The sequence below is a fragment of the Lonchura striata genome, chromosome 2 (assembly GCF_046129695.1).
Source record: "Lonchura striata isolate bLonStr1 chromosome 2, bLonStr1.mat, whole genome shotgun sequence".
NCBI classification, from domain to species: Eukaryota; Metazoa; Chordata; class Aves; order Passeriformes; family Estrildidae; genus Lonchura; species Lonchura striata.
The window spans coordinates 115,771,735-115,799,581 of NC_134604.1; the positions used below are offsets into that span (position 1 = coordinate 115,771,735).

Below are 27,847 nucleotides of genomic sequence, written 5' to 3' on the forward strand. Positions count from 1 at the left end.
GCAGCAGAGCCCCGCTCTGCCGCTGCCCGTGGCCGGGGAGCCGGGCCGGGGCTGTTCCTGCAGCCCTGCCTGCCTCCAGCAGCCCCGGGCCGGGCGGGAGGGGTTCCCCCGCTGCAGCCCCAGCTGAGGCAGCAGCAGCAGCTCTGTGCTGCTCCTGGCACATCCCTGCGGCAGCAGCTGCACGGGGCTGGGCAGCCGCAGAGCCCAAAGCAGCGCAGCAGCAGCGCAGCAGCAGCGCAGCTCTGGGGCTCTGCTGCTGCTGCTGCTGCTGGGCAGCCCCACAGGGCTCAGGGCTGAGCAGCCGTGCCTGGAGCCCGCTCCTGGCTCCTCCAGCCTCGGGGCTGCCCCTCTGCTGCTCCAGGGCAGGGCCTTTCTCCGGGACTGGCTTTTCTCTCTGCTGGGAGAACTCTCACAAACCCCAGGATCCCCGGGGCTGGAAAAGCCCTCCCAGCCCAGGGAGTCCCAGCTGGGCCCCATGCCCACCTTGTCCCCAGCCCAGAGCACTCAGTGCCACCTCCAGGGGACACCTGCAGGGATGGGCACTGCAAAGCTCCCTGGGCAGCCCCTGCCAGGGCCTGAGCACCCTTTCCATGGGGAAATTGCTGCTGCTGGCCCAGCTGAGCCTGCCCTGGCCCAGCCTGAGGCCGTTCCCTCTCCTCCTCTCCCTGTTCCCTGGGAGCAGAGCCCGACTCCCCGGCTGTCCCCTCCTGGCAGGGGCTACAGAAGGATTGTTCCTTTCCTAGGCCCTCTCCTCCTCTTCTCTGCTTTCCAAAACCAGAAAGGAATCACTGAAGGATGACAAATCCCACACGAATATTTGGGACTGGATGTTGGTCCATTTCTTGTGTCCACAGGGACAGCCAAGTGTCTCCCTCCTCCCATGCCCAAAATCCAACAGCAGAGAGTCCCTAGGCCAGCATTCTCTCTGTCAGAGCAGCAGGAAGGAAGTTTGAGAACTTCTGCAGCCCTGAGAGAGGGGAACGCAGGAATTCTCCTTTCTTTCTGTCTTTTCCACTCCAAAGTAGACTCCTGCAATGGCAAAAGGAATTGTTCATGGTGGAGCTGCCCCGTGGGGCTCCAGCCCACAGGAGAGGCCTGGGGGATATCAGGTGTGCTCCCACCTGCAGGTCGGGCTGTCCCCTGGGTCAGTCAGGGGCTGCTGGGTCAGGGCAGTGAAGCAAATACAAACCATCCAGTCAAAGGTGAAGTGTGGCAACACTAAGGGCAGGCTCAAAGTGTTCAAACAGGCCTAATTGTTCCCAAAATTCAGCGCTGCATCTATGGTGTTGCTGCAAGTGTGTGACCTACACTGCTTCCCTAAATCCTACAAATCTTTACCTTTGATGGATGCCTTTTCCTTGGAATGGACAACCGGATTTCCAGCATGCAAGACACACAAACACACACACACACACGTAATTTAAAAAGGAGTAAATATTGCAATACAATCATTATAAAAGGATTGGCCAATAGCAGAACTTAAAATCACACCACAGAATCTCTGCTGGTTTTCGCTTTTCCAGCTTGGCTGTTGCCCATCACAGAAGCAACAAACAGAGGCATCTTCTGGTTACTTCATTCTCTTTGCCACATCCAAATAAGCATATTCAATCTCCTGGTCAGCAGGGCATGTGTTTGTAAATTCATCTCTTGCATATGCATTTTTCAAGTATCTCGAAATCCCTGTCATTTCAGGTGGGAAGTGAAAATTTCGGTATTTTTTTGCAACGACCTTTCATTAAAAGAAAAAAAGGATAAAGAAGAAAAACATCATTACACATATAATCTGCAAAACCTCCAAAATCCCAAGACTATTCTTTATGCCCATTTTTGATTTCCACACTGTGAGTCTGGTGTTGTTGGTGACCAAGGGAAAAGAAGAGGGAAAGACATAAAAAGAAGGAGAAAGTTTCTGATCTCCCTGTAAAGGATTTGTTTTGTGTCTATATCTCTGTTTTTATCTATATCTTGCTAAAGATATGCAAAGCCATGTGGACCAGTAGAACAAACTGGAAAAGATTCAGGTTAATCAACAAATTTAAGCCAGAATGAACAGAACAAACCTACATGAATAAACTGGCCCAGACTTGGAAACTTTAATTGAAACAGGAAAAATATTAATGAAAACCCTTAATTTCAAATGATCAGGGAAGACAACTCTTGGCTGAGCCCTAATCCCAGGCTGCAGGCAGCAAGGTTGATGTGGCAGTGTGACATTCCTGCTGTGTCCTCCTCCAGACATTCCCCTGACTGAGGGGATTCTCCCCCGTGCTGGCCCCGCTGCTTCCCAAGGTTTGCCATGGGAAAGGGCTCATCCCTGGCTGCTGGCTGCAATAGGATCAGCCAGGAGATGGCTGGGCAAAGTCTTCACTCGTGGAGGTGTTGGAAAGCAACTGGATCCCCTCCTCCTGTGGCAGAGTGGGAGTCTGACAGGAAACTTCCTGAAGTGGCCTTGTTGTTTGAAAACAAATGGAATTCCAGTGTGGTCATTTCTCTTCCAGAGGCTTTGCAGAGTCAAATCACAGAATCACTGAATGGTTTGGGTTGGAGGGACCTTAAATATCATCCTGTTCCACCCCTGCCATGGGCAGGGACACCTTCCACTGTCCCAGGATGTTCCAAGCCCCAATGTCCAATTGCCAGGGATCCAGGGGCAGCCCCAGCTGCTCTGGGCACCCTGTGCCAGGCCTGCCCACCCTGCCAGGGAGGAACTCCTTCCCAATACCCCATTTAACCCTTCTCTCCTTCAACTCAAGGCCATTCTTCCTTGTCCTTGTGAAAAATCCTTCTGGGCTGTGACAACACCAGTGCCAGGCCACTGGAGCTGTTCAGGTTTGTGTGGATGCCCCACAGTTCTGCAAGAGGAGGCTGGGAGCCTTGCCTGGGAGGCAGTGGGTGGAGGCCACCCTGTCAGAATTGGAAATTAAACGTGGGAGAGACAGAAATTGGGATGGACAATACAAGATCTCCGTCCTTGGATAGGGCCACGTGCACTTTGCATGTGAAATGCAAAGATGAGAATGCTTCTCTGCAGCCCTGAACCCAGCACTCGTTTCACCCTTGTGGCTGTGAGAAGCTCAGCCACTGCAGTCACAGCACAGGTATGAAACAGCTCTTCCAGACCTGCAGCCATCAAAGTGAGGATCACCCTGGCTGTGCTGTTAGGAAATGGCCTCAGTGTCCCTGGGCGTGCCCTCAGAACAGAGAAAGGATCCCTCTGCCATCGAGTGTTGGAGCCCAGGGCACAGGGAATATTTCTCTGCTTGTTTTGAGGAGTCCTGATCCCCAGGGCAACCCTGCTTTTAACCTTTGTCCATGGAGAAAGCTTCCAAGACTTTGGGATGAAATGGAATCTACAAGTGTGTGAAACAGATAGCAGGAGAGTTTATCACATGGTGAAAAACTTGGAGTTGTGGGTTTTTAGTATGGAGACAAGATGGAGAATTTGGGGCGTTGTCTGATCTCCTTCTTGTTCTTCATCTGCTCCATTTCCTGCAGTGTTGGTGGCACAGAGTGATTGGTTAGAAAGAGCCACAATGCAGATGTGGCATGAACAGACAGATGATTAGTTATTGGTAGAAAGGTAGAAATTAAATACATTCAAAGAGTTAATTGGACCAAATAAATTTAAAAGACCTTGAACCTGTGTGTCTGGTGACTTCTGGTGTCTTTCTCTTCACACACTGAGATGCAGACAGCGTACTAAACTATTGATAAGAGAAAAACTAAAAACAACCTGAAGACCAAAAAAAAAAACCAGAAGTCCCATCCGTCTCTCAATCCCAGCACAAAACTTTTTAAGGATCTCCCCATCAAGGGAATTTTTTTTTGGGGTGGGGGGAGGGTGTTTCCACAATCTAGGAAAGGATTTCAGCTGCTGTGCTTCCCTTCTCCCCAGGAGGCTGAAAAAGCAAATGCAAACCTTGATTATGTGGAGCTTTGGTAGGAGGTTGCAATCTGCCAAAGTGAGCTCATCTCCATCCAGGAACTTGCGGCTGGAAGCAGTGATCTCCTCCGTGCTGTAAGCATCCATTTCATCAGGCAAGGGGCTATTTAAATAGTTGTCCAGCTTCTTCAGGGCTTTAAGCAAAGATTTCTCCAAATCTGGGTTAAGACAATAAAAAGATCATTCGAGCCAGTACCAAGGTCCCTGTGACACCAAGCGACTCCTGCATCCTGTCTCCTGGCAGCAGCCCAGCCATCTGCCTGTGCCAGCTCCTGCAATTCCTTGATCCTCGGCTTAACCCTTAATGCTGGGATAAGGGCTCTAAGGAGCTAAAGGGACTTCTGGGAAAAACCATCCTGGGGCTGTGCTACCAGGAATGGCTCCTCAAACCCCTCTGTGGGGTGGGGTTTGGCACCGTGGCCTGGCCCTGCCTTCACACGGACTCCTGCCCAAGAGCCACAGGGCCAGTGCTTGCCCAAGGCAGGGCAGCAGAGCTGCAGTGACAACAGCAAGTGCCTGGGATGCCACTCTGGAATGTTCAAAGCCAGGAATGGCAGCAGAGCTGCAGTGACAACAGCAAGTCCCCGGGATGCCACTCTGGGATGTTCAAAGCCAGGAATGGCAGCAGAGCTGCAGTGACAACAGCAAGTCCCCGGGATGCCACTCTGGGATGTTCAAAGCCAGGAATGGCAGCAGAGCTGCAGTGACAACAGCAAGTCCCCGGGATGCCACTCTGGGATGTTCAAAGCCAGGAATGGCAGCAGAGCTGCAGTGACAACAGCAAGTCCCCGGGATGCCACTTTGGGGTGTTCAAAGCCAGGAATGGCAGCAGAGCTGCAGTGACAACAGCAAGTCCCCGGGATGCCACTTTGGGGTGTTCAAAGCCAACCCAAGGAACAGGTTGAGACTGAAGGACAGACTCCTGGAACGGTTTGGGTTGGGAAGGACCTCAAAGCCCACCCAGTGGCCATGGCAGGGCAACTTTCCATTGTCCCAGGCTGTTCCAAGCCTCATCCAGGCTGGCCTTGGACAATTCCAGGGATGGGGAGACCACAACCAAGCTGTGCCAGGGCATCACCACCCTCACAGGAAAGGATTTCTCCCTATAATTTCATCCCACCCTGCCTTCCTCCAGCCATTCATGGTGGTCATTAGTGTCCTGCTTTAGGGATGTGCCAAGGGGCTGGAGTCCTCATTATTTATGGAAATAGGGAATCCCTCACTTCCAGAGGGCTGTGTTTTTGGCAAAGCTGTGAAGAAGGTGCAGCCTGGCAGACCCCAGGGCTGAAGGAGTGAGGAGAGGCTGGAATTGGTGCTGCCATGGTGACAGCAGTATCTGCTTCCATCAGCTCTTGGAATCCTCCATTAAAGGAGGGAACAGGTACAGATTTCCAAAGCCTCCACACTCTGGAATATCAGTTTAACCTGAGCTGGAAATGGGACATCTCCAGCAGTGTCCTACAACTGCACAGGTCTGGTTTCTCCCTCCCAGGGCTGATGTCAGGACTGCAGCACCTACTTTCATTTGCATCTTTTCTCGGGTTCTTTATAAATGCAGAGAATTTTGCAAAGACATCATTTCCTGCAGAGTTTGACTCAGGGTGCTTCGGTGCAAGTTTGGGATACCTGAGAAGTTCAGAGAAACAAAAAGAAGTGACCCAATTATCCTTTATTTTTGTCTCCACTACTTAATACACATTTATTGGTAGGGTGACCACATACAGCCACACAGGACTCAAAGGGAACCATCCTAAACTAAAAATCACTTATTTTAAACCCTACCTAAATAATATTTTCCTGAGGGCAGTGGGAAATGATGATTATTGCTTCAAGCACTGCTCAAACACCCCAGGGTGTCTTCCAGGCTTTCTCCTCCAGAGGTGAGGCTGCCTGGAACGTGGCTCCTGCCATGAGGAGGAGTGGAGGGAAAATCCCCACTAGCAGGAGCTGCTGCTCCTCTCGGGCTCCTGGCCCAGCCCACTTGGCCATCAGCAAACTGACAGTAATTCCAGGAGCTGCAGCTGCCAGGGATGGATAAAAATGGCAAAAAAGTGGAGACAAGCAGCTGCTTCCCTGGTTTAAGTTAAGTTTGCCACCTACAAAACCAGGCTTTCCTGACAGAAACAAGGAAGGGAGCACAGGGAGAGGACTGATATCCCAGAGGAGAAAAGGTCTCTGGGGTAGGGGACACAATGCTGGGACAACGCAGGGACAGAGGTAGGAAGGGTTGCTGGGGTGGGGAAGGACAAATCCAAAACTCAGACCCTCATGTGCAGCCTGGTGGACCCACGTGGACACTCCAAGAGCCCCAGCACTGAGGTGTTCACTGCCCTCAGCTTCACAGAGTTCCAGAATCACCAGGTTGGAAAACACCTTCACACCATCCACTCCCAGCATTCCCACCCAAACCATGTCCCCAGGGGCCACATCCAGATGGCTGGAACACTTCCAGGGATGGTGATCCACCCTGGGCAACTCATTCCAATGCCTGAGCACTCTTGAAGGGAAAACATCTTCCCAGTCTCCAATCTGAACCTCCCTTGGCATAACCTGAGGCCATTTCCTCTCATCCCTTCACCTGGGACACGGCAGAAGAGCCCGACCCCACCTCACTGCAGTGACCTTCAGGTGGTTTTGGAGAGCATCAAGGTCACCCTGAGCTTCCCCCTCCCTGTGATTTGTGAGGTGTGGAAAGGGAAGCCTCAAGTGATGCCAAGTCAGAGCAGGGAACAGCATCATCCACAGGATGGATTCCATGCCCTGGGAGTGACCCAGCAGTGAGCTCGGGATGAAGGACAGCAGTGGGAGCGGCACAGCCGTGATTTGGGGACAGCCTGGGGACACCCCAGTGACACCCCAGCTCCAGCTCTGTTCCAAAGCCACCCCTGAGCTGGAGCAGGCCCTGGGATCCCCCCGTGCAGCCCTGAGGGTCGGGAGTGCAGTACCGGGGCGGCGCCAGCTTCTCCTCCAAGAATTCCTCAATCTTGTTGACATCGGTCTTCACTTCCCCATCGAAGGTCATGAACGGGGGGTTGGTGCCCGGGGCCAGGTTCTGCAGGTCCGCAGGTTTTCTGAGAAAGAAAAAGCCATTAAAAGTCCTTCTCCCTCCTTTTTATGAGGCACTGGAAGGGGCTTTAAGGTCTCCTCAGAACCGTTTCTTCTCCAGGCTGGACACACCCAGCTCTCCCAGCCCGGCAGAAAAGAGTCACCCTTTGTTGGAATCTGAGCTATTGATGATTCCAGGATTTAGAAAGTCTCTGTCTGTCAGCCCCGCTGCCAAAGCAGAAGCCATAATTGGTCTGTGCTGGTTCCAGGTTGTTTATTCTGTTTATCTCTCACATGTTCTGCTGCCCTGCCCAGCTCTGCCCTCAGTGGGATGTGACAAACATTAAATACCAGAAACTCCCTGGGCTGGATTTACAATAACGTGCCAAGATCTGTCACCTACGTTGGACAGTGTGTCCCCAGCCTGAACCAACAGAAAAATGCCAACACCACAGTGAGACATGGAGGGCATGAAGAAGGAGAAAAAGGACAAGACACACCCAATTTCCTCCAGCTTGTCCCCTTTGGACCCCTCATCTAGAATCCTAAAATTTTACTTTTGCACCCGTGCCACACTTAATTATTACTTTTATCAAACACTCAGAGCTGGTAATTGATCCTGTGAGATTGAAAACTCTTTTGCATGGGCAGAGATCACAGCCAGTGTCTCTGGGGGCTCTGTCCAGGGGGTTCCTGACCCCTGCCAGGGTCCCAGACCTGCCAGGGACAGAGGGAAGCCCTGGATTCCCACAACCCTTTTAAAAAAAGTTTTGGGAAAGTTGTGCTACGAAGTTAAAATGTCAGGATTAAATCAATCTCACCTTTTCAGATCCACAGTTGTGACATTGAATATGACCCCTTTGAGCCACAGGATCATAAAGAGGCGCTGAGAGAAAGGGCAGTTCCCAATACTTTCCCCATCACTGCCAGCCTACAATTGGAAAAATTACAAATTATAAACACATCTGTGTGTAAATCACAGCAGTCCCTGCAAAGGAAACAGCCTCCACATCATTTGTCTACGTGTTCATAAATCTGCACGAGTCACTGCAAGATTAAAGTGAGTTAAATCAGTTTATGACCACAGGAAAGGAACAGAGAAATATTTACCAGCCTAAACAGAGATGTGATGTCTAAAGCACTGAAGGGAACAAGCAGAATAAATCAATTAATTAATAATTTCAACGTAAAGGGTTCTGGGAGCCCTGGAGAAGGTGGCCACAGAGGTGTTGCTCTCAGGTAATTTATATTGCAATTTGTTAAGAGACTTTGTTAAAATGAGGCAAAGTCTTGCAGAGGTGCTGCTGAGGGAGACTCGGTGTAACTCTGCAAGAGATCAGGGCTCTCATTTTTAAACCCTTCACGTGATTCTCCTAAAGCACAGCTTTAAAATTTAGATTCAATCAGGGGCAGAAGTATTAAAACCCAAGTGTCTCACAGTTAAGAGGTTAATTCATTAAGGTTTGCAGCCCTTAGAACCCGAGAAAACACATAAATCAAACCAGTTCTGTTTGTCCTTTTCCCCTCGCTCAGTGCTACCAAAGAAATCTCAAATACAGCAGAAACTCCTGCATAAACACACACTGCACAGTGCTACCAAACAAATATTAAATACAGCAAAAACTCCTGCATAAACAGACTGCACAGTGCTACAAAAAAAATCTTAAATACAGCAAAAATTCCTGCATAAACAAACACAGACTGCACAGTGCTATCAAACAAATCTTAAATACAACAGAAACTCCTGCATTAACAAACACAGACTGCAAAATACTACCAAACAAATCTTAAATACAGCAAAAACTGCATTTACAAACACACACTGCACAGTGCTACCAAACAAATCTCAAATACAGCAAAAACTCCTGCATTAACAAAACAGTGCTACCAAACAAATCTTAAATACAGCAGAAACTCCTGCATAAACACACACTGCACAGCGCTACCAAACAAATCTCAAATACAGCAGAAACTCCTGCATAAACACACACTGCAAAATGCTACCAAACAAATCTTAAATACAGCAGAAACTCCTGCATTTACAAACACACACTGCACAGTGCTACCAAACAAATCTCAAATACAGCAAAAACTCCTGAATAAATAAACACACACTGCACAGTGCTACCAAACAAATAACAAATACAACAGAAACTCCTGCATTAACAAACACAGACTGCAAAATGCTACCAAACAAATCTTAAATACAGCAAAAACTCCTGAATAAATGAACACACACTGACTGCACAGTGCTACCAAACAAATCTGAAATACAGCAAAAACTCCTGCATTTACACACACTGCACAGTGCTGACCTTCACAAAGAGCTCGATGGCTGGAAAAAAGGGCCTGGCTTGGGGCAGGCAGGAGCTCGAGGGATGCATGGCAAGGGCTGAATAAATTCTCTGGTCTCCCTCTGAACCCGAGGAACCTCCCTGGACAAATCCCCGTGCTCCAGGACTGCCAGGGGATGAGAACTCTCAGAACTGCTGGGCCAGCTGGGCTGCTGGCTTAGTAAAGCCTTGTTTCTGTCAGGAAAGCCTGGTTTTGTAGGTGGCAAAGCTGAGAGCTGCTCAAAAGCTGCCATTGTGGCTTTCCTCCCACTCAGAGCAGCGCTCCGTGGCACTGGGCAGCTGCCAGCAGCCAGGAGGCACAAAACTGCTGTGGGTCCTGGAAAATTGAGCCTGAAACAGCTTAGCATGGAGGCTTCAGCTCCAGCTGGTCTCATCCTGCCTCTGGTGCCAGGTGTTACCCACCCCGAAGGGAAAAGTGCTGGGAATGGGCACCCCCACCATGCCAGGCTGTGCCCAGGGCAGGAGCAGCAGCCTGGGGACACTGCTGGGGACAGCCCTGCCTGGAGGAGCCATCTGGAGATGAGATGAGGAGCAGGCAGGACCATCTGGAGAGAAACTGTGTGCCACCAGCTCCTTCCCAGCTGCATCTCTGCATGTGAGGAGTTGCCACAGCCCTGCTGCCCTTGCCCAGCTGTGCTGCCAGCTGTGTGCCCAGCACCATTCCAGACCAGCGTGGGTTGGGATGGACCTTAAAGCCACCTCATCCAGTGCCACCCCTGCCATGGCAGGGACACCTTCCACCCTCCCAGGATGCTCCAGACTCCATCCAAGCTGGCCTTGGGCACTGCCAGGGGTGGGCAGGCTGTGCCAGGGCCTGGCAGGCTGTGCTGGGCACGCTGCTCCCTCTGGGCTCTCTGAGCTGGAGGGTGAAGAAAATCAGAGGAACTGAAGAACTGACCCAGCCATGGCAGAGCAGAGGTGACCAAGGGTCTTCCTGAGGATTGAGGCAGAGGGGAAATTTAACAGGGTAGAAATCCGTTTGCATTTAGGTGAAATGTGCTGCTTTGAGCTTGTTAACAGAAATAAAATAATGCTGTAATTTGTCTGGTAACTCTGCAGCACTAACAAAACAAGCTGAGGAGAAAGAACGTGAATTTCCAAGCTGAAGAGATAAGGAAGACTCCTCAAACCTTGAAACAAAGAGTGCAGAGTGACCCAGGAGCTCTGTCTGTACTTTCTGACAAAAAACTAGGTACAAGTGTCACTAGCTGTAAGTGTAAAGTGAAATCAGCAGAATGAATATTCATGAACCTATTGTGAAACCCTATGCATATGGCAATTAGTAAAGGGTAATAAAAAAGGATCAGGAGCTCTCAGGGCGCACATGTGCTTTGAAGGGGAATGATTCCCACACCGTCCCTACAAATCCTTATAGGAATTGTGGGGTTTGGATTTTTCCTCTGCGTTCAGGGTGCAGGGAGATGTTCGTCCCGTGGACCAGCAGGATCCCGACGTGGTGGCAGCAGCTCGGGGACAGAGGGAGGGACAGGGACAGGCCCCGGGGCTCAGTGACACCCGCAGGGTGATGAGAGCTGTGCCCGGAGAACCCGAGGGGATTTTGGGGATACCCGCACAGGAGTTGGGCTGATCCCAGAATATGAGGCAGGAAAAACCTTTCAGCACCATCCAGTGTGCCAAGCACATTCCTCTCTCTCAGGATTTTTCATAGAGGAGCACAGAGAGAAGAAAGAGAAAACAATTTCTGTTTCTGCTCCTTGTTTTCCCACATGGAATGTGTGTGGAGAATTGTTTCCCTGGGGTGTTGCTTGGTTGGATTCTGGTGAGGATGGTTTGAGCCTGGTGGCCAATCCAACCCACCTGGGACTGGGTGCTCAGAGAGGGGCACGAGTTGGGAGTTAGAAAAAGAAGTTTATAGTTTTAGTATCTCCTTTAAACAGTATATTAATGTATTATAGCATAGTTATAATAAAGAAATCATTCATCCTTCTGAACTGGAGTCACACATCAGCATTTCTGCCCCTGGGGCTCACCTGACTGACAACAACCCAGCCCCACCCGCATCACCCCAACCCTGTCCCCAAGGGCACATCCAGACTCCCCTGGGACAATTCCAGTGACTCCAAACCTCCCTGGGAGCTCATCCCAAGGCCTGGCCAATTTTATAGGATAAATTTTCATTTCTGCTTTATATATATAAAGTATATATAGAAAAGTATAAAGTATATATATATATATATATATATATATATATATATATATATACATACATACATATATATATATATACATATATATGAAGTATATATATAAATATAAAAAATATGAAGTGTGTATACATATAAAGTATATAGAGAAAAGTATAAAGTATATATATAAAGTATATATATATAAAAGTATAAAGTGTGTGTATATATATAAAGCATATATATGTAAGTATTAAGTGTGTATACATATATAAAATATATATATAAAAGTATAAAGTGTGTATATATATAAAGTATATATATATATAAAGTATATATATATATAAAGTATATATATATAAAGTATATAAAAGTATAAAGTATATATATAAAGTATATATATAAAGTATATGTATATATACAATAAATAAATCTCTAGATTGACATAAATTACATTGATATATTTTATATAAATTATATATTATATAAATGTCATATTATTTATATAATTTATATATATATATATATATATATATATATATATATATATATATATATATATATATAATATAGATATTATTTATATAAATTATTATAAATTACATGAGCTGCCCTCCCTGGGCAGCTCATCCCAAGGCCTGACCACTTTTATGGGATACATTTATATTTTTACTTTATATATATAAAGTATATATATATATAATTAAATAATTATTGAAATTTATATAAATTCTATGCAGTATATAAATATATCCATTGATTTCTATTTCTATTTCTATTTCTATTTCTATTTCTATTTCTATTTCTAATATTTATATTTATATTTATATTTATATTTATATTTATATTTATATTTATATTTATATTTATATATACTTGTATTTATATATTTATATATATTTTAAAATATATATATATATATATGCCATCTTAGGGCAGAGAAAGCCTCTTTTCTTCTCTCCCTGCTCTATTTACTGCCCATGGGCTGCTGGGTGAGTAATTAGTGCAGAAGTTAATTCATCACTCTGTAAGTCATTAAATGTTTTTGATGCAGAGGGAGAAATTCTCCTCCATTAAGAAGCAACTTTGTGGCACTCAGCTTTTTACCTGCAGCCAGTTGCTTATATTTTTTAAATATATTTTTATATAAAGGACAACAAGAGAAGAAAATATAGATAAAAAGGACATTTTTCACAAGCCAAGCTAGAGGCTGTCTAGGACCTTGCAGCTCTATTGGTCTGTCTTTACACTTTTTCTTCAATAACACATGAAAAATATAAGAAAAACTAAGTTGTTTTTAAATTTCTGATGACTGTACAACATTTCTGCATTATTAAAACACTGAAAACCCTACCACATAGACTCCTGTTTCAGCAATATTAAAAAAATACATATAAAATATATTGAAATTATAGAGTGGCTCTATAAAACGTTTTAAAAATTCTAAATTACTTCTGTCTGGTGGCAGTACTGCTGTTAAAAAATGCCATAAAAATTAAAATTAGAATTAATTTCTGTGCACTCAATGCAACTTTGATTCACTTATTAACATTTTATGTTCTGTTCTCTTTGGGTCAGATCCCACCTCATCCAAAGCTTTTGGTCAGGAAGGGATCACCTGGAATTTTCTCTGGTTTTATTCCATGGGCTGGAGAACAAACACCCAAATCCTGAATTTTACAGAACCTTTTTGATGCCACCTACTGGGCTGGAAATATTGCACTTGAGATGCTGAAATTGTAATTCCAGGCTGAATTTTAAGACACAGCAGCTGCAATTAAAAATACATTTTCAGGGAGAAAGTCCCAATTTTGCCATTTATTGTTCCAAAGCTTTTCGACTTATTATTCCAGAGCTCTGCCTAGCCACCAACACCCAATATATCTAAAATCAGCCAATTTGTCAGCCAAATAGCAGAAAAAAACCCTATGTTTAAAATGTGACCGGTGATTTCTGCAGATAAATTGTATTTTTGGCACTTCCAGGCTTGACTCTTGCTGTGTGTGACATCCCCAAAGGGAAATTCAAAAAAAAAAGAGGTGTGAAAACAGCAGCTGGACACTCCTTTAGGTAAAAAAAAAGTGATTTTTCCTTCACTGCTTTCACTTAATAAGCACTTTCCATTATCCCAGGATGCTCCAATACAGTTCTTTTAATTTATAAGTTATTGTTTATAAGTTATTATTCTTTATAAGTTATTATTATTTATTTCTTAGCTATAATTATTTATTTAAGTTGGCCTGGGCATTTCCAGGGATGGGGCAGCCACAGCTTCTCTGGGAATTCCATTCCCTGTTCAAGAAAGAGAAAAAGCCAAATTTTCCTTTCTCCTTCAGAGCAGCATCCAGGCACTGTGAGCTCAGCACTGAAGGAAAAATGGAATGAAAAATGGAATGAAAAATGGAATGAAAAATCTGCTCCTCGCTGAAAATCAGACAGAAAATCTGTTCACAGGGGTGTGGGAATGCCAGGGGATTTTTGGAAGGATTTTTATAAAGCCCTGGGTGGATTAAAGGCTTTTGGCCAAAGCTGAGCCTAAAGGAGACACCAAGGGAAGGGGAGGAAAGGAATGAACTTTACACTGAAATAATTAACTTTACACTGAAGGTGATGGAAGGAATTAACTTTACATTGAAATAATTAATTTCATACTGAAATAATTAACTTTACACTGAAGGTGATGGAAGGAATTAACTTTACACTGAAGGTGATGAGTGGAATTAACTTTACACTGAAGAAATTAACTTTACACTGAAGGTGATGCAAGGAATTAACTTTAACTTTACACTGAAGGTGATATATGAAATTAACTTTACACTGAAGGTTGTGGAAGGAATTAACTTTACATTGAAGGTGATTAATAGAATTAACTTTGCACTGAAGGAATTAACTTTACACTGAAGGTGATGGAAGGAATGAACTTTACACTGAAATAATTAACTTTACACTGAAGGTTGTGGAAGGAATTAACTTTACATTGAAGGTGATTAATAGAATTAACTTTGCACTGAAGGAATTAACTTTACACTGAAGGTGATGGATGGAATTAACTTTACACTGAAATAATTAACTTTACACTGAAGGTTGTGGAAGGAATTAACTTTACACTGATGGTGATGAATAGAATTAACTTTACACTGAAGGAAATAACTTTACACTGAAAGAATTAACTTTACACTGAAAGTGATGAATGAAATTAACTTTACACTGAAGGTTGTGGAAGGAATTAACTTTACATTGAAGGTGATGAATAGAATTAACTTTACACTGAAGAAATTAACTTTACACTGAAGCTGGTGAATGGAATTAACTTTACACTGAAGGTGATGGAAGGAATGAACTTTACACTGAAATAATTAACTTTACACTGAAGGTGATGAATGGAAGAAACTTTACACTGAAGGAATTAACTTTACACTGAAGGTGCTGAGTGGAATTAACTTTACACTGAAGGAATTAACTTTACACTGAAGCTGGTGAATGGAATTAACTTTACACTGAAGGTGATGAGTGGAATTAACTTTACACTGAAGGAATTAACTTTACACTGAAGGTGATGAGTGGAATTAACTTTACATTACACTGAAGGTGGTGAATGGAATTAACTTTACACTGAAGGTGCTGAGTGGAATTAACTCCACTTTTCCCCTGCACAGCTTTAGCAGCACAGGACTCCTCGGGCTGGCTGCTGTGACCAGGGACAGGAGAATTGGCTCAAGGCTGATTTATCTCAAACACGGCCCCAGTGGGACAGGGCAGGGCTGCTGTGACCCTGGACAGGCTCTGGGCCGAGATCCCCCTGCAGAAACAAGGGAACCCTTCCCCATCACATTTTAAACCTTGGGTGGGTTTCTCCTGGCCATGGATGATCTCCTACCAGCCAACAATTCCATTTTTAAGTCTTCCCATTCTGTTTTGCTTTCTGGAATTCGATATTCTTGCTTTCATGCAGTGTTGGAGTCAATTCCCTGCCATTATTTTGTTTTAGGTTTCATGACTCTCAATAAAGCTCTCAGCTGGAAATTGTTCTTTGGATGCTCCTGGCCCTCAGGCCACATCCAGGATTAAAAATGTGCTGGATATTTATGGGATATCTCCCTCAGCCCTGTTTTTATCTACTGAGCAATGCTCACAGCTCGAGGGGGTGACATCCACCTGGAAATTCTAATTCTTCCTAGGCAGCAGAGGGGACAACGAGGCTGAAGCTGCAATTTCACAGAATTATGGCATGGTTTGGGTTGGAAAGGACCCTAAAACCCTCAGGCCACATCCAGGATTAAAAATGTGCTGGATATTTATGGGATATCACCCTCAGGCCTGTTTTTATCTACTGAGCAATGCTCACAGCTCGAGGGGGTGACATCCACCTGGAAATTCTAATTCTTCCTAGGCAGCAGAGGGGACAACGAGGCTGAAGCTGCAATTTCACAGAATTATGGCATGGTTTGGGTTGGAAAGGACCCTAAAACTCATCCATCCCATGGCAGGGACACCTCCCACTGCCCCAGGCTGCTCCAACCTGGCCGTGGGCACTGCCAGGATCCAGGGGCAGCCCCAGCTTTTTGGGAATCTCATTCCAGAGCCTCCCACCCTCCCAGGGAAGGATTTTCCCTCTGGATCCAGTTCCCTCTCTCCCCCGTGTGCCCCAGGGCAGGGAAAGCCTCTTTTCCTCTCCCCCAGCTTTATTTACTGCTCATGGGCTGCTGGGTGAGTAATTAGTGCAGAAATTAGCTTCATCACCCTGTAAGTCATTAAATGGTTTTGGTGCAGAGGGAGAAATTCTCCTCCATTAAGAAGCAACTTTGTGACACTCAGTTTTCTACCTGCAGCCAGTTGCTTTATAAATAATGAGAAACAAAAAGGACCAAACTCAGTCCTATTCTTAGATCAAATGCCCATTTAAATTTGATTTTGATATTAAAACCTGCCCAGTATTTCTACACCCTTCCACTTTTGATAAAGGTGATAAATAAATTAACTATTAAATGATCATTCTGTAAAGTGAGCAAAAACCAAGGGAGTGCAGGTGAAAATGAAAATATCAGATGTCTTGTATTACATTTTTAGAGGCTGTGGTTTACTAATATTCACCTTATTTACAATTAGGAGATTAAAGATTAAATCTATGTGTGTGAAGGCACTCTTTACAAAAGAGGAAAATCAACAAATTCTGTGATTTTACAGCACTGCTGTTGCCTTGGGCCAGGCCCCTCGTGGTGTCACAGGAATTTCCAGCCACAGCCATGGTTTGGGTTTTTTAAATCGCTAAAATCCAATGAAACTACAAAGGCAAAATGCAAATTGCAGGTTTATTTTCTCCAACATGCCTCCCTACACTAGACCTGCGTTAAAAGCCACTGCAGGATTTAGCAGAGCTTGGGGCAGTGCAGGGGAAATGAAATGGCAAAATAAATGGGGAAATTAAATTGTGGACTGAAAGACTGGAAAACCTGAGCTGCACTTCAGCAGAGTTGAAATAAATTTTGCCCAATTTGGGAGCATCCTTCTTGCTTTCACTGCTCCCTTTCTGCTTTTTGCCTTTGGTCTCTGACAACTGCACTTCGAATATTTGCGATGTGCTCAAATTTCAGCCTATGGGGAGAAATGACACCAAAAAAGGGAAATTTCCACCTTTGTCCTTCAGCCTCCAGCAGCAGCACCAGGCTGTGGAAGCTGTTTTCTTCCAAATAATTGCCATTTTGTGATTTTTGATTCGCATTTTTCAGTTGTCCTTGGTTTGTGTCTCACTGAAACCGGCAGTGATTGGAGTCCCCACCGTTTGTTTGCTTTTCCAGCAGGTGATGATCGTGAATTCTTGTCTTTTTTTAGGAGGAAATTCCTCCTAAAAGTGAGGGTGGGGAGGCTGCCCCATCCCTGGGAATATCCAAAACCTGCTCCCATCACTCTTTTAATCCTTATCCAGTCTTTCATCCCAATTTTCAAGATGATTTTCGAGCCTTTGCCAGGAGTGGAAGAACACCTTGAACGTTGAACCAAATCAGTTCCAGGTCAGTGGTTTGGATCTCCCATAAATTCCCAAATTTGCCCAAAATGCTGGGAACATTCCCAGGTCACAAGAGCAGCCCAAATGCCATTTCCCATTTCTCCTGGCACAGGAATTCCGTTTAATCCCTCCCTGCTATTCCTAATTCCCAGTTAATGACGTGGCCAGGGGCCAGCTCAACCTGGGGACAAAAAAACCTCACATCCTCTGGAAATTCTTACAGGGAATTACTTCAACAAAAAGGGTTTTATATTCCTGAATGTGTCATTGTGGATTAAAGGGTATTTCTGTGGTACATCCTGGTTTACACTGCATTTACACTGACCCTGCCACACAGCTGGGCTGCTCCAAGCTAAACACAAAAACTGCATTAAAAATATCTTTTTAACTGCCTAAATAATTCTATATGAATAAAAATTATATTTATAAAATTATATTTATAATTGATATTTATTCTTTGAAATTATATTTATACATGGATATGCATGTCAATTTTATATGTGCATAAATTTTATGTAATAAAATTGATTCTAAGTAATTTATTATATGTAATAAATTCAGTAAAAAATTCAGTAAAAACTGAAATCATAAATTATATGTAATATAATAATTCATACATATAAATAGTATATGTATTCAAATAAATTATTAAAATAACTTATAAATAATCATCTGTTAATTTCTTAATGATAAATTAACCAATTTTATGTAATATAGGATAATACATATAAATTGTGCACAATAAGTCTATATATACAATATATATAATATATATAAACAATATATAAAAATATATATCATGTATATAAATTATATGTATAAATTATATGTATAAATCACCTGTGATTTGTGCTGGAAACCAGTAAGTAAGTAAATAAGAAATAATAAAGAATTAAAGAGTACTTTGAATGCATAAAGAATACTAAAAAATAATAAAGATGAAGAAGCTCTTTTGTGCAGCTTCAGGTAGAAAATCCTTTACCAATGATATCCCTAATTTAAATCAAGAGGTAAAAGTGAAATATTGAAAGAGTGGGGGAGTTTTTTTCACCTCAAATAATTTGTGATGTTTTAGTCCAGATAGAAAGAACAAAGAATAAAACAGAAAGAATGGAAGTTGAATAAAATGTGATGTTTTGGTCACCACAGAAAGAATAAAATAAACCCTGTCAGCTTCAGTGGGAAATGCCCTCCAAAAACATGTAAAAATGGAATAAAATTGAATTTCCATTCCCAGGTCCAGGCTGTTCTCCACCCTGCTCTTCACTTCTTTGGGAAATGAGGAGAAACAGAGCTTTGCTAATTAAAATTCATTACAGAAGTTTTAATGAATCACTGCAGGAATGAAATTGGAACCCCACTGGATCCAAGGCTGATCTTCCTGTCCCTGAGACCCCAAATCCTCACAGAAGGAGCTGAGGCTCTGCTGGTGGTTTTTTACCACAGCTTTCAAAATCTTGAACTTTTTTGGGTATATTTGGAGCCTGTTTTGAGTTTCATCTGCCCCATTATGAGAAAAAAAAAAAAAAAAAAAAAAGATTTTTTTATATTTATAAAATGCTCCTCCTGTCTAAGAGCTTTTAAAAATCATTTCCAAAACAGCCAGCAGGGAAATGTCAATGATTGACTGATTGACCAGGACACAAATGGGAATTTCCCTGAAATCTGAGTCAATGTTTAATTCCTTTGTAACTGCCCCATCCGAATAACTCAGGGAAGGCTTTGCTTTCACTGCTCCCTTTCTGCTTTTTGCCTTTGGTCTCTGACAACTCCACTTTGAATATTTGCAATATTCTTACAGGTGCTCACATTTCAGCCTATGGAGAGAAATGAAACAAAAAAAGGGAAATTTCCACCTTTGTCCTTCAGCCTCCAGCAGCAGTGCCAGCTTGTGGGAGCTGTTTTCCTGGAGAAACTTTTATTTTTAGGAAGGAATTAAAACCTTTCAGGGCTGAGGCAGTGAGTAAGTGGAAGGGAGTCACTTGAGCTGAGTTTTTTATCAGGAAATAATCGGACATTGCAAATGGAAATGCACACAGGGCTTAGCACAGGGGGACATTTTATCACCTCAGCAAGGAGATTTGGGTCACCTTCCCACTTGGGCACACTCAAGGGGACAAACAATTAATTTTTAAATAATCAGGGAATGTCCTGAGCTGGGAGAGACCCCCAGGGATCCCCCAGTGCCACCCCAGCCCTGCCCAGAGCCCCAAAATCCCACCCTGGGCATCCCTGGCAGCGCTGCCCAAAGGCTCCTGCAGCTCTGGCAGCCTCGGGGCCGTGCCCATCCCCTGGGCAGTGCCCCAAAAACCTCAGGAAAAATAAAACAAAAAGCTGTAGGACCTCCCCATGGAAAAGACAGGGAATAAACTCAGTGATGGCACAGGTGGAAGTCTCCATCCTAAGGGATGTTCAGATGAACTTAAAAAATTTAGACTTTTCTATGAAAATTTTCAAATGGTTCTGGAGTGATTTTGTGACATTTAATCAGTTCAGGACAGCCTTAAAAAATGTTTTTTTCTAATCTTGATTTTCCAGGGCATGGCCTGACCAGCAGTCTCACAATCCCCAGTTCCAATTTTGCCTCTCATAGTTTTGTTTTACTTGTCTCTCATAGGTTTAGGATTTTTTTTTTTTTTTTTTTTTTTTTTTTTTTTTTTGAGTGGAACTGCTGAATTTGTCAGGTGGGTTTTGAGAAATAAGATTTTAAAGAGGAAAGAAATGATAAAATATTCCTGTAGCCTCTTCCTTGCCTGGAGCCCGTTCCCTTGCTTTGGGGGACTTTGTTGTTCCTCCTCCTCTGTTCCTCTTTCTCTGAATTTCACACAGTCCTCATCCTCCTCCATTTTTTTCCCTCTCCTCACCCCTTCACTTCCCCTTCCATAAACTCTATTTTTTGCTTTCTCTGCCTGATTCCCTTCCCCAGCTCTGAAGAGGAGGGATTTGTCAGTTTATATTTATTTCTGAACCCAAAGATGGGGTCAGAAAATTTTTTTTAAAATGTTAAAAATGATATTTTCTACAAATCTATTTCCCACAGTCTCTCTCTGGTTAAAAACTCTAAAACTGCAAATCCAGGTGGCATCACCAGGAACAAGCATCCTGAAAAAATCCTGGGTTTACTGAGAACTTCCATTATCACTTCTGCTTGACAGAATTTAAACCAACAAAGAGTCCTAAATATGGATTTGCATCATCCACACAACAGTGGAAGAAAAGCCTCACACTGATATTTCCATAAAAATTGCACCAATGGAGTCAGGGAATGGTTTGGGTTGGAAGGACCTTAAAGATCATCTCATTCCAGCCCCCTGAATGGGCAGGGACACCTTGTACTACAAATTTTTATTAAAAGAATTCCCTTTCCAAAGTTTCCCCTGATGTTTTTAAGAATTTGATTCTAGTACACTTATATTTTCCGATTAATTGGTCAAATCACTTTCCAGAAAATCACTGCCCACACTCTGATGTTTTATATTTGTGAATGCCAGGAGTTCTCCAGCCTGGTTTGTTATTCCTCTACAGAAATTCAAATTCTCCAGCTCACCCAGTCCCACCAGCAGCACATCCCACATCCAGAGGAACAATTCCAGGGAGGTTTCCAAGCAAGGCTGAGGCTTTTCCACAGGATTTAGGGGCTGAAGTTGGATTTCCTTGGGGGAAATTGGATTTCCCTGGGGCTGAAATTGGATTTCCCTGGGGGGAAGTTGGATTTCCCTGGCGGAAGTTGGATTTCCTTGGGGGGAAGTTGGATTTCCCTGGGGGAAGTTGGATTTTCCTGGGGGAAGTTGGATTTCTTTGGGGAAAGTTGGATTTCCTTGGAGGAAGTTGGATTTCCTTGGGGGGAAGTTGGATTTCCTTGCGGGGAAGTTGGATTTCCCTGGGGGAAGCTGGATTTCCTTAGGGGGAGTTGGATTTCCCTGGGGGAAGTTGGATTTCCCTGGGGGAAGTTGGATTTCCCTGGGGGGAAGTTGGATTTCCTTAGGGGGAAGTTGGATTTCCCTGGGGGAAGTTGGATTTCCTTAGGGAGAAGTTGGATTTCCCTGGGGAGAAGTTGGATTTCATTGAGGGGAAGTTGGATTTCCTTGGGCTGAAGTTGGATTTCCCTGGGGGGAAGTTGGATTTCCTTGGGCTGAAGTTGGATTTCCTTGGGGGGAAGTTGGATTTCCTGGGGGGAATTTGAATTTCCTCAGGGGGAATTTGGATTTCCCTGGAGGAAGTTGGATTTCAGCTTGGATTTCCAGCAGGGATGAGGGCAGAGAGCAGCCAAGGAGAATTCCCACCCTCGGCCTGCTCCGTGCTGCTCCCAGGCGAGAACTGGGTTTATAAAGACAAAATTCAGGAGCAGAGGCCCCCCGGGTGGAATTTGGGCAGCTGGCTGATCTCATCAGGAGACTCTGCTGGTTCCAGCCAGCCCCAAATCCAAGCTGTGCCCGGCTCAGGAAAGGGTTCCCTGCCTAATGAGGGGCTTACACAGCACGTGACTTTAAGCTTGTGCTTAAAGCAGAACACATGGTGTGGGGCTTTACTGCAGCAGTCAGCTGGGAGGAAATAAAAATAGGAATAGGGCCAGGAAGCTTTGAAGGCCTTGACTTTCTTTTCTTTTCATTTCTTTTTTTTAATTATTTTTTTTATTTTTTCCTAAAACCAACCTTCCAACCACAGAGATGGGCCCTGGGAATGAGCAGAGGCCTGAGGCCTGAACAGTCCTGGGGGCACACAGAGATTATTTAACACTTCCAAAGCACTCCAGGAAGTTTTTAGCCAAAGGGGTTGTGGTTCCCTTATCCCTGGCAGTGCCCAAGGCCAGCTTGGACAGGGTTTGGAGCAGCCTGGGACAGTGGGAGGTGTCCCTGCCATGGCAGGGGTGGCACTGGGTGGCATTTGAGGCTCTTTCCAACCCAAACCAACCAGTGATTCTGACTAAAACACACAAAAATAACTTAGATGCAACTTCATATTTCTGATCACTGATTTCTGTCCGTTGGTTTACATCAGTCTGGAAAAGGATGTTGATCTGTCAGTTGTGTAAATCCCAGGATCACCAAGGTGGGAAGAGCTCTTTGGGAGCATCCAGCCCCACCAGTATCACCCCAACCCTGTCCCCAAGGCCACATCCAGACTCCTCGGGGACAATTCCAGTGACTCCAAACCTCCCTGGGAGCTCATCCCAAGACCTGGCCACTCTGCCAGGGAAATTTTCTTTCCCAATCTCCAACCTGAGCCTCCCCTGGTGCCACCTGAGGCCATTTCCTCTCATTTTTTCCCTGCTCCTCCTGGCAGGAGCTCTGCAGAGCAATGAGGGACCCTGAGCCTCCTTTTCTCCGGGCTGAGCCCATTCCCAGCTCCCTCAGCCACCCTTGGAACCTCAGGAAGGTTTGGGCTGGGAGGGACCTTGAAGCCCATCTCGCTCCAGCCTGCAGAAAAGCTGCCCCCAGCACGCCCAACAACAACCCAGCGAGTTATGAAGGGAATTTGGAATGCCAGTTCCTCTTAAGCTGCATTAGGGAACATGGAATTAGCATATTCCAGATTAAAAAAAAAACCAAAACAACCAAACAAAACATAACAAAGGAGCTGTGAGAGAGCAGAACCCCACAGAAGCCCAGGATCCCCGGGGCTGGCAAAGCCCTCCCAGCCCATGGAGTCCCAGCTGGGCCCCATGCCCACCTTGTCCCCAGCTCAAAGCTTTCGTAGCTCCTCAATTAAAAAAGGAAAACTCTCACTTACAAATGAAAATACCCAAAGGAATGGTGGAGGAAAGCCACTTACAAAAAAAAAAAATAGGATTTTTAGTTTAAAGATTTAGCTGCTTTTTTTCAAGTAGCAGTGATGTGGCACCTGAGACAAGGTCCTGCAGGGGGTCCAAGGAGTGGAGCTCCGGAAGGAGAAAAGGAGGTGATACTAAAAGGGTTTTTAAATCATGGGGATTTAGGGTTAAAAGGAAAATTAAGCTTAGTAGGCCCTGAAAAAATAAATACCCTAAGGACTTGAAGACCTTGTACCTTGCTAGAACTGCACCTGTGTAGCTAATACAGGATAAATTATATAATTGTTAGATGTGATGATTGTTTAATAATTAAATATAATTACTGTTTAATCATAAGAATAATCATGAGAAAGTGTGGTCAGGGGCCTAAGAAAGATCACGAGAAACTCATGGTTGAGTAAAGTCAATGTATACAATAGAACAATATAAGTTTAATAATTAATATGTGAGTTATGTAAGGATAGAATATAAAATAGTCTCAGCTCGAAAGCCGTGTCAGAGTCAGATTTGGGTCTGTGCCCCTGATTCCAGAGCTCTCAATAAAAGCACCTGCAGAGAATCATATTCTGTGATTCTGTGTGTTCTGAAGGCTAACAGGGGGAGTGAGGAGAAAGCAGAACCCATCCTGTGGAGCTGGGGGAACAAATGGGAATTTATTCTCATTTTGTTCCCATTCCCATTCCAGCTGGGCACACTGCCTCTGGAATTCCCATTTCTGCACTCCCAGCAAAGCTTTTCCTCTCTCATTTTTCAGCCCTTTCTGTAACTCTGCACAAGTTGCAGGAAGTGTAAAACCACTGCAGGCTATCTCAGGAGTAATGCAGGGAAATTCTGCTGCAGACAAGGTTTGTGCACGCAGAAATCTTTCATTTCCCTCACTGAGATCACTGAAACACTGAGCTCCTGTGCTGAACCTGCACTGAGAAAGGAACAGCTGGATTTGGACACAGCACAACAACTCCTGGCCGTGTACCACACCCGCCTCACCCACTTCTGCCCTGGCTGAGGAGGGAAAATCAACATTTTCAGCAGCAACACCTCTTCAGAAATGACAATCCCAGTGTTTACAGCCAACACCAGGGGCAGCCCAGCCTCATCCAGGTGCTGAGCTGAGCTCCTGCTGCCCACGGGTTTCTTACCTGCAGCACCCAAAATTCAGCTGCTGCTTCATCATCTGAGTTCTATTTAAGGCCCAGATTCCTTACATCGGAGAAAATAAGATTTATTTTTTGGTAGGAAGCCCCCATTCCCCTTCCAGCTGGGCACACTGCCTCTGGAATTCCCATTTCTGCACTCCCAGCAGAGTTTTTCCTTTCTCATTTTTCAGCCCCTTCTGTAACCCTGAGTAAATTCCCATTTCTGCACTCCCAGCAGAGCTTTTCCTCTCTCATTTTTCAGCCCCTTTCTGTAACCCTGAGTAAAGTCACTCAAGGATATCTCAGGGAAATTCTGCTGCAGGAAGGAAACCTCTGATGGGAATGAAATCATCTCAATGGAGATCAATGATTTTAGAGACCAAGAATGTCACCAAACTGGATAAGTCCCCCTGCTTTTCCTTGGATAAAATCTATTACCTTGTGCTCATGGTCAGCTTTGACTAAAATCCATTTAACCCTGAAACTGAGGGAGAAATGTTGTGGGAGATGAGCAAGGCTGGGTTGTTTGGCCAAGTGTTTGTGGGACAGAGAAATCCTTAGGAATCTTTGGAATTCTGAAATCTGCAGCTGTGGTTCTGCTGAGTTTTCCATCTATAAAGAATTATATAGCAATTCCAATTTAGAAGTAAGCTCTTAGGTCTTAAATAAACGTTCTGTTGCTTAAAATCAATGGAGTGGATTTTAGTGAGACTATATTCAAATGGTAAAAAAAGAAAAAAAAATAAAATTCTGATATTTGCAGACGTTTTCTGATCAATAAGGAGATTTTGCTGCAGAAGGGGGAAAGCCCTTGAGGAGCAGAGAGCACCAGGGACACAGAATTCCCAAGGAAAGGATATCTGGGTGACCTTTGGGAATATTTGCCTTTCCAACACCTGCAATAATGGGTGTTGTTATCCAAAGGAAAGAAATGCTATTTATTGTTCCAGGGGCTGATGGAAATCAGGGAGCACCCAGTGAAAGGCTCCAGGGAATTCTGGTGGTTTTTCTTCCTGGGGGTTTATCCTGAGCCTGATGCTCCTTAGGACATTATCAGTGCCAGAGAATTTTGGTGTTGCCTGGCCTGGGATGAGCTTCCCTAGCAGGGAACTGCCAGGATTCTTCCAGCACCGTTCCTGTGTTGTTTTCTTGTGCATCTTCTCCCTTTTTTTGCATTTATTTTTACATTTCTCTCTATTTCTGTTCTGCTATCAAACCGTGGCATGGCCATTTTGGTGCCTGGGGAGACTCTGAGCTCTCCAGTTTTGGTTTATTGGGGTTTTTTTCCTTTTTCTGGAGAAAGTCATGCCAACCTCTGACTAAAAAAACTAATCTAATCCCAGCTACAAAAATGCAGCTCCAGCTGAGGTAAAATACTCAAGTTTTGTAATACAGAAATAATTAGAAAAGCAGCTGGATTGTTTTCTAGGCGTTCTTAAATTACCAATATTAAGCCCATCACAAAAATGCTCCTCCTTTCTCCTTGTGCCTTTATTAATTCACAAATATTTTCAAAGCCCATGTTTAATCCTAATATTTGGGGGCCACAGAGTCACAAAAAATGCTCTTATTCTATAGGCTGCTCTCTCATTTTGGCCATGTTTTCCTCCCATAAAGTGGAAAGTATCACATTTTAATTTTGATTTTCGTTTTAATTTTAGTTTCTATTTTAATTTTAATTTTAATTTTAGTTTTAATTTTAATTTTAATTTTAATTTGATTTTAATTTTAATTTGATTTTAATTATTTTTATTTTTATTTTTATTTTTATTTCAATGTGAATTCTGGCTGGCAGAAGCAGCCCCAGCCAGCTCAGGAGGTACAGGATGGGATGGTTTGTGGAGGAGAATGTCCCAAATGCCTTCTGCTTCCCCAGGTTTATTTCCTTAGCTTTATGTTTATCCCACCCTGCTCCACATTTTAGTCTAGAGGGGTCAGAGAAAAGGGAATAAATCACCTCCAGATGCTTCCTACACACCAAAAATCCCCATTTATAAAGACTCTGTGGATGGCTGCTGTTCCCACGCCAATCCCAGGGATTTTGGTGGGAACCCAGGCACAGAATATTAAGGTCTAAAGCTCTACTCAATAAAATACCAGAAATTTGTTTTAGTTTCTCCTCCACCACCCCTTTTTTTCCCCCTCCCATTTCCCTGTAACCCAACTCTTCCCTTCAAACCAACTGGACAATTCCAAGGGCTGCTCTTTACTGACTGTGAATTCAGCCTTGCCAAAATTTGGGACGGTTCTCCAAACGTCACCCATAATTCACATTAGAAAACCCCAGCACCGCATTTGAAATTCCATTTCCCGGGTTCTTCCTGCTCAGCCCCTCTCCCTGAATTTTGGAGATCTGAAAATCCACGGAGAACTCCCCGTGCCAGCGATTGCTGAAGGAACGAGGAGGCAAGAGGCAAGTTTGTGTTGGGCTGTAGGGAGAGCTGGGCTCCAGGATGGTTTGGGTGGATGGAGACGAGAGATCTCTGGAGTTTGCTCTTGGGGTATCAGGTTTTTTAGGGATGGAGAAAGGTCCTGCTTGGAGGAGGCTTGAGGAGATGGGACAGGGGAGAGACAAGAGGATGCTCCAGGAGAGGGTGGAGGTCCTAAAAGGGGGGAAGATCCAAGAGAGAGGAAGTTCCAAGAGAAGGGGAAATTCCAAGAGAAGGGGAAATTCCAATAGAAGGGGAAATTCCAAGAGAAGGGGAAGTTCCAAGGGGGCGTCCGGCCCCTCGGGGGGCTTCAAGACTTGGGCCAATGGGGTTATAGACACTTGATGTTTTAGGGGTGGGTTACAGGTGTAGGGTGAACCGTACATTTTGGGGGTTGAGATAGAACAGTCCATTTGACTTTTGGACTTATCTGTAGGCAAGGGTATTATCCAGCCAGTACGGAGGATTGTTTTCATCCTGGCTGTATTATTATGAATAATTGTATTTATCCATCCTTCCCAACACTGGGTGTTAATAACCAAACCACCTTAGCCAGGCTGGCCCTTCGCCTGCCACGTTTAATTTCCTCACCACAGCCATCCCCGGCAGCCCCTCAGCCTTACCTTGACGAAGAGGGAGATGTCGTGGTCCTGCTTCTCCTCCTCCTCCTCCTCTTCCTCCGTGGCGCCCGGTGAGCCCGTCCCGTCCTCCCGGCGCTGCTCCCGGCCCCGCTCCCCGTTCAGGCTCCGGTCCTGGCCGCTCCCGGGGCTCGGGGACCCGCTGGCCGCTGGCTCCGGGGCTCCTGTCCCCGCCAGGGCTGGCGGTCCCCGCTCCGCCTGCAGCGCATCCTCGGGGGCTGTCCCCAAACCCTCCTCGGGGACTGTCACATCATCCGGGACCGCCTCCCGCACCGCATCCCTGGGGATTATCCCCAAAACCTTCTCGGGGACTGTCACATCAGCCGGGACCGCCTCCTGCACCGCATTCTCGGGGACTGTCACATCAGCCGGGGCTGCCTC

General features: G+C 44.7%; 1 protein-coding gene across 1 annotated transcript; it reads right to left on the reverse strand.

Moving 5' to 3' along the window:
* Nucleotides 1-1,419: 1,419 nt before the first annotated feature.
* Nucleotides 1,420-27,509, reverse strand: CLIC6 (chloride intracellular channel 6). The gene is made up of 6 exons (XM_031506352.2): nt 27,452-27,509; nt 7,813-7,922; nt 6,892-7,017; nt 5,466-5,572; nt 3,923-4,104; nt 1,420-1,732 (listed from the first exon to the last, which is right to left on the reverse strand). Exons 2-6 carry the CDS (start codon nt 7,866-7,868, stop codon nt 1,571-1,573), a joined length of 633 nt encoding a protein of 210 aa, XP_031362212.1. The 5' UTR covers nt 7,869-7,922; nt 27,452-27,509; the 3' UTR covers nt 1,420-1,570.
* Between the last annotated feature and the right edge of the window lie 338 nt (nt 27,510-27,847).

Coding starts and splice junctions, on each gene's coding strand:
- CLIC6 (XM_031506352.2), bottom strand. CDS start 7,868: ATGATCCTGTGGCTCAAAGGGGTCATATTCAATGTCACAACTGTGGAT. Junction 5,573..6,891: donor GAGAAGCTGGCGCCGCCCCG/GTACTGCACTCC, acceptor TGAACTTCTCAG/GTATCCCAAACTTGCACCGA. Junction 1,733..3,922: donor CAAAGCTCCACATAATCAAG/GTTTGCATTTGC, acceptor TTTTAATGAAAG/GTCGTTGCAAAAAAATACCG.